A 12,168-nucleotide genomic window follows, 5' to 3' on the forward strand; every position below is an offset into this window, starting at 1 on the left:
CCAACGCCTCCCAATGCATCCCAAGGCATGACAATGCCTCCCAACGCATCCCAATGCCTCCCAGTGCATCCCACTGCATCCCAAGGCATCACAATGCCTCCCAACACATCCCAATGCCTCCCAGTGCATCCCACTGCATCCCAACGCATCCCACTGCATCCAGTGCCTCCCAACACATCCCAACGCATCCCACTGCATCCCACCGCATCCCAACGCATGCCACTGCATCCCAATGCACCCCACTGCCTCCCAACGCCTCCCACTGCATCCCAACGCATGCCACTGCATCCCAATGCACCCCACTGCATCCTACTGCACCCCACTGCATCCTACTGCATCCCAATGCCTCCCAGTGCATCCCAATGCCTCCCACTGTATCCCAGCGCATCCCAGTGCATCCCACTGCATCCCACTGCATCCCAACGCATCCCAGCGCATCCCACTGCATCCAATGCATCCCAAGGCATTGCAGCGCATCCCAACGCATCCAATGCATCCCACAGCATCCCACTGCATCCCAACGCCTCCCAATGCATCCCACTGCATCCTACTGCATCCCAACGCATGGCAATGCATGCCACTGCATCCCAATGCATGCCACTGCATCCCAACGCATCCCAACACACCCCACTGCCTCCCCCTGCCTCCCAGCGCATCCCAGCGCATCCCAGTGCATCCCACAGCATCCCAACACATCCCACTGCATCCAATGCCTCCCACTGCCTCCCCCTGCCTCCCCGCGCATCCCTTTCCGGTACCCTGGGATTCGTAGGCGGGCGGCAGCGCCACGGAGCCGCTGATGCCCAGGTGGGTCATGGTGGTGGCGAGGTTGCCGGTGCTGCCGAGGCTGGGGAAGGGGCTCTCCTCGGGGTCCAGCGGGGTGGGCAGCGGGGACGGGAAGTGCAGGCTGCTGAGGTCGGGCAGGGACCCCCCCGTGCCCAGGGCGGGCGGGATGAGGGGCACCGAGGCGGCGGGATCCGGCGATGGGAAGACGCTGGGGCAGGAAGAGGCACGGGAAAAGGTGGGAATCGCATCCGGGGGCATCCCATTGCCCTCCCCCCCCCTTCCCAAAGCAATCCCAAAGCAATCCCAAAGCATTCCCAAAGCATTCCCAAAGCAATCCCAAAGCAATCCCAAAGCGTTCCCAAAGCGTTCCCAAAGCATTCCCAAAGCATTCCCAAAGCATTCCCAAAGCAATCCCAAAGCGTTCCCAAAGCGTTCCCAAAGCATTCCCAAAGCGTTCCCAAAGCATTCCCAAAGCAATCCCAAAGCGTTCCCAAAGCGTTCCCAAAGCGTTCCCAAAGCGTTCCCAAAGCACTCCCAAAGCACTCCCAAAGCAATCCCAAACCATTCCCAAAGCATTCCCAAAGCATTCCCAAAGCAATCCCAAAGCAATCCCAAAGCAATCCCAAAGCATTCCCAAAGCAATCCCAAAGCATTCCCAAAGCAATCCCAAAGCAATCCCAAAGCACTCCCAAAGCAATCCCAAAGCACTCCCAAAGCAATCCCAAAGCATTCCCAAAGCATTCCCAAAGCATTCCCAACGCAATCCCAAAGCAATCCCAAAGCGTTCCCAAAGCGTTCCCAAAGCGTTCCCAAAGCGTTCCCAAAGCGTTCCCAAAGCAACCCCAAAGCAACCCCAAAGCAACCCCAAAGCAACCCCAAAGCAACCCCAAAGCAACCCCAAAGCAACCCCAAAGCAGTCCCAAACCATTCCCAAACCATTCCCAAACCATTCCCAAACCATTCCCAAAGCACTCCCAAACCATTCCCAAACCATTCCCAAACCACTCCCAAACCATTCCCAAACCATTCCCAAACCATTCCCAAAGCACTCCCAAACCATTCCCAAAGCACTCCCAAAGCACTCCCAAAGCATCCCCAAAGCATTCCCAAACCATTCCCAAAGCACTCCCAAAGCATTCCCAAACCATTCCCAAAGCACTCCCAAAGCATTCCCAAAGCACTCCCAAAGCACTCCCAAAGCACTCCCAAAGCACTCCCAAACCATTCCCAAACCATTCCCAAAGCATTCCCAAAGCATTCCCAAACCATTCCCAAACCATTCCCAAAGGAATCCCAAACCATTCCCAAAGCATTCCCAAAGCAAACCATTCCCAAAGCAATCCCAAAGCATTCCCAAAGCAATCCCAAAGCATTCCCAAAGCAATCCCAAAGCATTCCCAAAGCACTCCCAAACCATTCCCAAAGCAATCCCAAAGCATTCCCAAAGCACTCCCAAACCATTCCCAAAGCACTCACAAAGCATTCCCAAACCATTCCCAAAGCATTCCCAAAGCAATCCGAAACCATTCCCATTCCCAAACCATTCCCAAACCATTCCCAAACCATTCCCAAACCATTCCCAAACCATTCCCAAAGCACTCCCAAAGGAATCCCAAAGCATTCCCAAAGCACTCACTGGATCCCAGGGACCTCGCAGGAGCGTGGCCGGGCGGAGGAGGAGGAGAGCTATGGGGTGGAGGGGGGGAGGAAGGAGGTGAGGGCAGGATGGGTGCGGAGCGCGGTCCCATTCCCAACCCCATTCCCGGTCCTATCCCACCTTCCGCGTGTCCCAGGGCTTCAGCGGAGGCTTGGGATCATCGAAGGTCTCTTCGATGGGAGGCACTTGGAAAAGGAACACTGGGAAGAGGCATCGGGAATGGGGCATGGAGCAAACCCCCCCCCAAACATCGGCGCACCTCAATGTATGGGGCGGGGAAGGGGGCACAGGCGTTGGGGTCAGGGATGTGGGGCTCACCTTTGCTGTCTGCATCCCCATCCAGGAAACCTGGAAGAGAGGAGGGAATGGTGATGGAGACAGGGGGATGGACGCAACGGGATGGGGATGGACGCAACGGGATGGACGCAACGGGATGGGGATGGACGCAACGGGATGTGGATGGATGCAACGGGATGGACGCAACGGGATGGACGCAACGGGATGGACGCAACGGGATGGACGCAACGGGATGGGGATGGATGCAACGGGATGGACGCAATGGGATGGGGATGGACACAACGGGATGGGGATGGATAAAACGGGATGGGGATGGACGCAACGGGATGGGGATGGATAAAAAGGGATGGGGATGGACGCAACGGGATGGACACAACGGGATGGGGACGGATGCAACGGGATGGACCCAACGGGATGGGGATGGACGCAACGGGATGGACACAAGGGGATGGGGATGGACGCAACGGGATGGGGATGGACGCAACGGGATGGGGATGGACGCAACGGGATGGGGATGGACGCAACGGGATGGGGATGGACGCAATTGGATGGGGACGGATGCAACGGGATGGACCCAACGGGATGGGGATGGATGCAACAGGATGGACGCAATGGGATGGGGATGGACACAACGGGATGGGGATGGATAAAACGGGATGGGGATGGACGCAACGGGATGGGGATGGATAAAAAGGGATGGGGATGGACGCAACGGGATGGGGATGGACACAACGGGATGGGGATGGATAAAACGGGATGGGGATGGACGCAACGGGATGGGGATGGACGCAACGGGATGGACACAAGGGGATGGGGATGGATGCAACGGGATGGACGCAACGGGATGGGGATGGATGCAACAGGATGGACGCAACGGGATGGGGATGGACGCAACGGGATGGACGCAACGGGATGGGGATGGACGCAACGGGATGGACACAAGGGGATGGGGATGGACGCAACGGGACGGACGCAACGGGATGGACACAAGGGGATGGGGATGGATGCAACGGGATGGATGCAACGGGATGGGGATGGACGCAACGGGATGGACAGAAGGGGATGGGGGTGGACGCAACGGGACGGACGCAACGGGATGGGGATGGACGCAACGGGATGGGGATGGACGCAACGGGATGGGGACGGACGCAACGGGCTGGGGACGGACGCAACGGGATGGGGACGGACGCAACGGGATGGACACAAGGGGATGGGGATGGATGCAATGGGATGGACGTAACGGGATGGGGATGGACACAGTGGGATGGGGATGAACGCAATGGGATGGGGATGGACGCAACGGGATGGATCCAAGGGGATGGACACAAGGGGATGGGGACGGACGCAACGGGATGGATGCAACGGGATGGGGATGGACGCAACGGGATGGAGATGGACACAAGGGGATGGACGCAACGGGATGGACGCAACGGGATGGATCCAAGGGGATGAACACAAGGGGATGGACACATGGGGATGGACACGATGGAATGGATCCAATGGGAAGGACACAATGGGATGGATCCAATGGGAAGGACACAATGGGATGGACACAAGGGGATGGACGCAAAGGGATGGGGACAGACGCAACGGGATGGATGCAACGGGCTGGATCCAAGGGGATGGACACATGGGGATGGACACGATGGAATGGATCCAATGGGAAGGACACAATGGGATGGACACAATGGGATGGATCCAATGGGATGGACACAATGGGATGGATCCAGTGGGAAGGACACAATGGGATGGATCCAATGGGAAGGACACAATGGGATGGATCCAATGGGATGGACACAATGGGATGGGGGGGGGGGGGGGGGCCGGGTCCATGTGCTCGCCGTGGGGCTCTCACCGCGGCGCCCGGGCGCGGGGGGTCCCTGTGTGGGGCCCAGGAAGGGGTCCTGGGGGCCGGGGTTGAGGGCGCTCGTGTGCAGAGCGGAGTCGGAATTCGTCCTGCGGGAGACAGCGGGATCCAGGCTGGGAATTCCCATTGGGAAGAGGCCCCCGGAGCCCCCCCAAGGAAGCTCCCCCCCCCCACTTATCCCATGGGATCCGGATGGGAGCGATGGAGCAGGAGCTGCCATGACCCCCCCCCCACCATGGGGATCCCAAAGGATGCGCTGGCTCCCGCATCCCAGGATCCAAACGGGATGGAGGCCCCCAAAGTGGGGGTGATCCCCCCCACAGCGATCCCTAGGAAAGACAGGAAGGAAAACCGGGATGAAGGCAAGCACCGACCTGTTGAGAGCCGAGGGCAGGCGGAACAAGTGGCCCTTTTCCATCGGGAAGTTCCCCCAGGGCATGGTCCTTCGGGAAAGGGAAGCGTTACTCGGGAATGTGCTGACCCACGGCATCCTCATCCCATTCCCGGCCTGGATCCCAAAGGGGATCCCAAAGGAAAGCCGGAGGGAAGGGGGATCCCGCTCCTTGCGGCTCCATGGAGCAGGAGCCAAGCCATGGCTGGATGCTGCTTGGGAGAAGGATGGGGAGGAGGGGGAGAATCCCATGGGATCCATGGGGGCTGTGCACCGGGATAAGCAGGATGGGAGCGCTTTTCCCTGTCTTTTTAATGGGAAGCAGGCCACGCTTTCCCTTGGGAGCGAAGGGAGGAGATGGGGAAGCTCATGGGGGAAGCAGGAGCCGCCATTCCCGATCCCAAGGCTGGGATCCAAGGAAAAGGGGGATTTACCTCCTCCAGCTGGGCTCGGGGGGGGGCGACAGGTACGTGGGTCCATAGGGAGAGCTGTCGATGTGCGGGCGCGTTAAGGGAGAACAGGCACGGGGGTCCGGAGGGGGCGATCCCATGGGAATGCCGCTGATCCCATGGGAATGCCGCTGATCCTATGGGAATGCTGCTGATCCCATGGGAATGCCGCTGATCCCATGGGAATGCCGCTGATCCCACGGGGATGCCGCTGATCCCACGGGGATGCTGCTGATCCCATAGGAATGCTGCCTGTCTGGAGGGGCCGATCCCATGGGAATGCCGCTGATCCCATGGGAATGCCGCTGATCCTATGGGAATGTTGCTGATCCCATGGGAATGCCGCTGATCCCATAGGAATGCTGCCTGTCTGGAGGGGCCGATCCCATGGGAATGCTGCTGATCCCATGGGAATGCTGCCTGTCTGGAGGGGCCGATCCCATGGGAATGCCGCTGATCCCATGGGGATGCCGCTGATCCCATGGGAATGCCGCTGATCCTATGGGAATGCCGCTGATCCCACGGGAATGCCGCTAATCCTATGGGAATGCCGCTGATCCCACGGGAATGCCGCTAATCCTATGGGAATGGCGCTGATCCCACGGGAATGCTGCTGATCCCATGGGAATGCCGCTGATCCCATAGGAATGCCGCTGATCCCACGGGAATGCTGCTGATCCCATGGGAATGCCACTGATCCCATAGGAATGCTGCTGATCCCATGGGAATGCTGCTGATCCCATGGGAATGCCGCTGATCCCACGGGAATGCTGCTGATTCCATGGGAATGCTGCCTGCCCAGAGGCACTGATCCAATGGGAATGCCACCAACCCCATGGGAATGCCGCTGATCCCACGGGAATGCCACCTGCCCAGAGGCACTGATCCCACGGGAATACTGCTTACCCAGAGGCTGTGATCCCATGGGAATGCTGCCTGCGCAGAGGCACTGATCCCATGGGAATGCTGCTTGTCTGAAGGCACCAATCCAATGGGAATGCCACTGATCCCATGGGAATGCTGCCTGTCTGAAGGCACTAATCCAATGGGAATGCCACCTGCCTGAAAGCGCTGATCCTATGGGAATGCCACCAATCCCATGGGAATGCCACTGATCCAATGGGAATGCTGCCTACCCAGACGCTGTGATCCCATGGGAATGCTGCCTGCCCAGAGGCACTGATCCCATGGGAATGCCGCTGATCCCATGGGAATGCCACCGATCCCATGGGAATGCCACTGATCCAATGGGAATACTGCCTACCCAGACGCTGTGATCCCATGGGAATGCTGCTGATCCCATGGGAATGCTGCCGATCCCATGGGAATGCTGCCTGCCCAGAGGCACTGATCCCATGGGAATGCCGCTGATCCCATGGGAATGCTGCTGATCCCATGGGAATGCTGCCGATCCCATGGGAATGCCGCCGATCCCATGGGAATGCTGCTGATCCCATGGGAATGCTGCCGATCCCATGGGAATGCTGCCTGTCTGAAGGCACTAATCCAATGGGAATGCTACCTGCCTGAAAGCGCTGATCCGATGGGAATGCCACCTATCCCATGGGAATGCCACTGATCCAATGGGAATACTGCCTACCCAGACGCTGTGATCCCATGGGAATGCTGCTGATCCCATGGGAATGCTGCCGATCCCATGGGAATGCTGCCTGTCTGAAGGCACTAATCCAATGGGAATGCCACTGATCCCATGGGAATGCTGCCTGTCTGAAGGCACTAATCCAATGGGAATGCCACCTGCCTGAAAGCGTTGATCCCATGGGAATGCTGCTGATCCCATGGGAATGCTGCCGATCCCATGGGAATGCTGCCTGTCTGGAGGCACTAATCCAATGGGAATGCCACCTGCCTGAAAGCGCTGATCCCATGGGAATTCTGCCTGCGCAGATGCACTGATCCCATGGGAATGCTGCTGATCCCACGGGAATGCTGCCTGTCTGAAGGCACTAATCCAATGGGAATGCCGCTGATCCCACGGGAACGCCGCCGGGATAAAGGATATCTGGCGCACGTAGCGGCGCAGCGGGGACACCATCCGGCGCGGATCCCGCTGCACCCGCTCCACCAGGCCGTGGTGCCGGGTGCTCCGGGGGGAATCCAGCGGGGAATGAAGCGGGCCCTGAGGGAGGAGACCGGGATGAGGACGGGATGGGGCTGGGATGGGGTTGGGATGAGGCCGGGATGGGGCTGGGATGGGGCCGGGATGGGGCCGGGATGAGGTTGGGATGGGGCCGGGATGGGGCTGGGATGAGGTTGGGATGAGGCTGGGATGAGGTTGGGATGGAGCCGGGATGGGGCTGGGATGAGGTTGGGATGAGGTTGGGATGAGGCCGGGATGAGGTCGGGATGAGGCTGGGATGAGGTTGGGATGGGGTCGGGATGAGGTCGGGATGGGGTCGGGATGAGGTCAGGATGGGGCCGGGATGAGGTCGGGATGAGGTCGGGATGAGGTCGGGATGGGGCCGGGATGAGGTCGGGATGAGGTCGGGATGGGGTCGGGATGAGGTCGGGATGAGGTCGGGATGAGGCCGGGATGGAGCCGGGATGGGGCTGGGATGGGGCCGGGATGAGGCCGGGATGGAGCCGGGATGGGGCTGGGATGGGGCCGGGATGGGGCCGGGATGGGGCTGGGATGAGGCCGGGATGGGGCTGGGATGGGGTCGGGATGGGGCTGGGATGGGGCTGGGATGGGGCCGGGATGGGGCTGGGATGAGGCCGGGATGAGGTTGGGATGAGGCCGGGATGGGGCCGGGATGAGGCCAGAATGGGGCCGGGATGGGGCTGGGATGAGGCCAGGATGAGGCCGGGATGAGGCCAGGATGAGGCCAGGATGGGGCCAGGATGGGGCCGGGATGAGGCCGGGATGGGGCTGGGATGGGGCCGGGATGGGGCCGGGATGGGACCTGGATGAGGCCGGGATGGGGCCGGGATGGGGCTGAGATGGGGCTGGGATGGGGCTGGGATGGGGCCGGGAGGGGGCCGGGATGGGACCTGGATGAGGTCGGGATGGGACCTGGATGAGGTCGCAATGGGGCCGGGATGAGGTCGGGATGGGGCCGGGATGAGGCCGGGATGGGACCTGGATGAGGTCGCGATGGGGTCGGGATGAGGTCGGGATGGGGCCGGGATGGGGCCGGGATGAGGTTGGGATGGGGCCGGGATGGGGCCGGGATGAGGTCGGGATGGGGCCGGGATGGGGCCGGGATGAGGTCGGGATGGGGCCGGGATGAGGTTGGGATGGGGCCGGGATGGGGCCGGGATGAGGTTGGGATGGGGCTGGGATGAGGTCGGGAAGGGATGGGGCCGGGATGAGGTCGGGATGGGGTCGGGATGAGGTTGGGATGAGGCCGGGATGAGGCCGGGATGAGGTTGGGATGGGGCCGGGATGGGGTCGGGATGGGGTCGGGATGAGGCCGGGATGGGGTCGGGATGAGGTCGGGATGAGGTTGGGATGGGGCCAGGATGGGGTCGGGATGAGGCCACCAAAGGGATCATGGAATCAGCCAGCTGGATCCCAACCATTCCCAGCACGCATTGGGAATGCTGCCATGGATGGAGTCTCCACCATTCCCTGGCCCGATCCCGATCCCGACCCCTCCTCAGTGGATGAATGCTTCCCAATGAACTCCCTTTGGAGCAGCTTGAGGACGCTTCCTCTCATCCCATCCCATCCCTCTCATCCCAATCCCTTTTATCCCATCCCTTCCCTCTCATCTCATCCCATCCCTTCCATCCCATCTCTTCTCTTTTATCCTATCCCTTCTCTCTTATGCCATCCTCTTCTTCTCATCCCATCTTTTCTCTCTTATCTCATCCTTTTCCTCTTATCCCATCCCATTTCTTTCCTCCCATCCCATCCCTTTCATCCCATCCTTTCTCTCTTACCTCATCCCTTTTACATCCCTTCCCTTTTATCCCATCCCTTCCTTCTTATCCCATCCCTTTTCTCTTATCCCAGTCCTTCCCCATTATCCCATCCATTCCATCCCATCCCTTACCTCTTATCCCATCCTTTTCATCCCATCCTTTCTCTATCCCATCCCATCCCTTCCACCCCATCCCTTCCCCATTATCCCATCCTTCTCCTCTATCCCATCTCTTCCCTCTTATCCCATCCCTTTCATCCCACCGTTTCCCTCTATCCCATCCCATCCCTTCCATCCCATCCCTTCCCTCTTAACCCATCCCTTTCATCCCATCCTTTTCTTCTATCCCATCCCTTTCACCCCATCCCTTCCCCATTATCCCATCCCCTCCCCCTTATCCCCTTTCACCGCATCCCTTCCCCATTATCCCATCCTTTTCCTCTATCCCATCCCTTCCATCCCATCCCTCTTATCCCATCCTTTTCATCCCATCCTTTTTCTCTATCCCACCCCATCCCTTTCACCCCATCCCTTCCCCATTATTCCATCCTTTTCCTCCATCCCATCCCTTCCCCATTATCCCATCCCTTTCATCCCATCCTTTTCCTCTATCCCATCCCATCCCTTCTCTCTTATCCCATCCCTTCCCTCTTATCCCCTCCCTTTCATCCCATTCTTTTCCTCTATCCCAACCCTTCCCTCTTATCCCATCCCATCCCTTCCCTCTTACCCCCTCCCTTTCATCCCATCCTTTTCCTCTATCCCATACCTTTCACCCCATCTCTTCCCTCTTATCCCTTCCCCATTATCCCATCCTTTTCGCCCCATCCCATCCCTTTTACCCCATCCCTTTCACCCCATCCCTTCCCCATTATCCCATCCTTTTCCTCTATCCCATCCCTTCCATCCCATCCCTCTTATCCCATCCTTTTTCTCTATCCCACCCCATCCCTTTCACCCTATCACATCCCTTTCACCCCATCCCTTTCACCCCATCCCTTCCCATTATCCCATCTTTTTCCTCTATCCCATCCCTTCCCCATTATCCCATCCTTTCCATCCCATCCCTTCCCCTTTATCCCATCCTTTTCATCCCATCCTTTTCCTCTATCCCACCCCACCCCTTTCACCCCATCCCTTCCCCATTATCCCATCCCTTCCGCCCCATCCCCGCCCTGGGAGCAGCGCTCCCGCCGCCCCCCCCGGGATATCCCGGCGCTCACCTGGAAGTCGGGAATGCCGCTGCCCAGCTGGTTGACGTTGGGAAGGGAGCCGCTGTAATAGGGGCCCCGGCTGTGCGCCAGGCGCAGCTTCTGCGCCTGCAACTGCGAGCGGGGAGCAGGGATGCGGGAGCAGCCCGGGATGGGGAACGGGGGGGAATGGGAATGGGGGGGAATGGGGATGGGGATGGGATGGGGACGGGAATGGGGATGGGGACGGGGATGGGGATGGGATGGGGAGGGGATGGGGAGGGGATGGGGAGGGGATGGGGATGGGGAGGGGGGGGAATGGGGATGGGGATGGGAATGGGGATGGGGAACGGGGATGGGATAGGGATAGGGATGGGGATGCGGATGGAAACAGGAATGGAATGGGGATGGGATGGGAATGGGGATGGGAATGGGATAGGGATGGGACGGGGATGGGAATGGAAACAGGAATGGAATGGGGATGGGAATGGGGGGGATGGGAATGGGGATGGGAAATGGAGGGGGGGAATGGGATGGATGGGAATGGGGATGGGAATGGGGATGGGATGGGGATGGGAACGGGGATGGGGATGGGGACGGGGATGGGGACGGGGATGGGAACGGGGATGGGGATGGGAATGGGGATGGGGGGGAATGGGGATGGGGGGGAATGGGGATGCGGGGGAATGGGGATGCGGGGGAATGGGGATGGGGGGGAATGGGGATGGGGGGGAATGGGAATGGGGGGGAATGGGAATGGGGGGGAATGGGAATGGGGGGAATGGGAATGGGGGGGAATGGGAATGGGGGGAATGGGGGGGAATGGGAATGGGGGGGAATGGGAGAAGGAATAGAGCAGGAATGGGGGGCGAATGGGGAAAGAATAGGGCAGGAATGGAGCGGGAATAGGGGAAGGAATAGGGCAGGAACAGGGCAATAATAGGGCAGGAATGGGGGGAATGGGGTCGGAATAGGGCAGGAATAGGGGAAGGAATAGGGCAAGAATAGGGCAATAACAGAGCAGGAATGGAGGAGGAATAGGGCAGGAATACAGCAGGAATGGGGGGGAATGGGGTCGGAATAGGGCAGGAACAGGGGAAAGAATAGGGCAAGAATAAGAGAATAATAGGGCAGGAATGGAGTGGGGATAGGACAGAAATAGGGCAGGAATAGGGGAATAATAGAGTAGGAATAGAGTGGGAATATGGCAGGAATAGGGGAAGGAATAGGGCAGGAATGGCGGGGAATAGGGCAGGAACGGGGGGAAATGGGGTCGGAATATGGCAGGAATAGGGGAAGGAATAGGGCAGGAATGGGGGGGAATAGGGGAAGGAAAAGGGCAAGAATAGGGCAATAACAGGGCAGGAATGGGGGGGAATAGGGGAAGGAATAGGGCAGGAATAGGGCAATAACAGGGCAGGAATGAGGGGGAATGGGGTGGGAATAGGGCAGGAATAGGGGAAGGAATAGGGCAGGAATGGGGAGGGAATAGGGGAAGGAATAGGGCAGGAATAGGGCAATAACAGGGCAGGAATGAGGGGGAATGGGGTGGGAATAGGGGCAGGAATAGCTCAGGAATAGGGGGGTTTCACCCTACAGACATCCAATGGGGGGGTACCCCCTATAGACACCCCGCCACACACA

At 59.3% G+C, this 12,168-nt stretch overlaps 1 protein-coding gene across 1 annotated transcript; it reads right to left on the reverse strand.

Annotated features, from left to right (window-relative positions):
* Positions 1-758: 758 nt before the first annotated feature.
* On the reverse strand, positions 759-10,686 carry CRTC2 (CREB regulated transcription coactivator 2; the record flags this gene model as incomplete). The annotated part of the gene is made up of 9 exons (XM_062608979.1): positions 759-994; positions 2,423-2,472; positions 2,564-2,643; positions 2,762-2,791; positions 4,596-4,696; positions 4,982-5,050; positions 5,433-5,494; positions 7,471-7,587; positions 10,558-10,686. Coding segments are annotated over 9 exons (874 nt in total), but the record flags the coding sequence as incomplete, so codon positions are not given.
* Between the last annotated feature and the right edge of the window lie 1,482 nt (positions 10,687-12,168).

Source organism: Pezoporus occidentalis, unplaced genomic scaffold, assembly GCF_034315485.1.
Source record: "Pezoporus occidentalis ecotype Australia unplaced genomic scaffold, CSIRO_AGI_Poc_V1 ctg1323, whole genome shotgun sequence".
Lineage (NCBI taxonomy): Eukaryota > Metazoa > Chordata > Aves > Psittaciformes > Psittacidae > Pezoporus > Pezoporus occidentalis.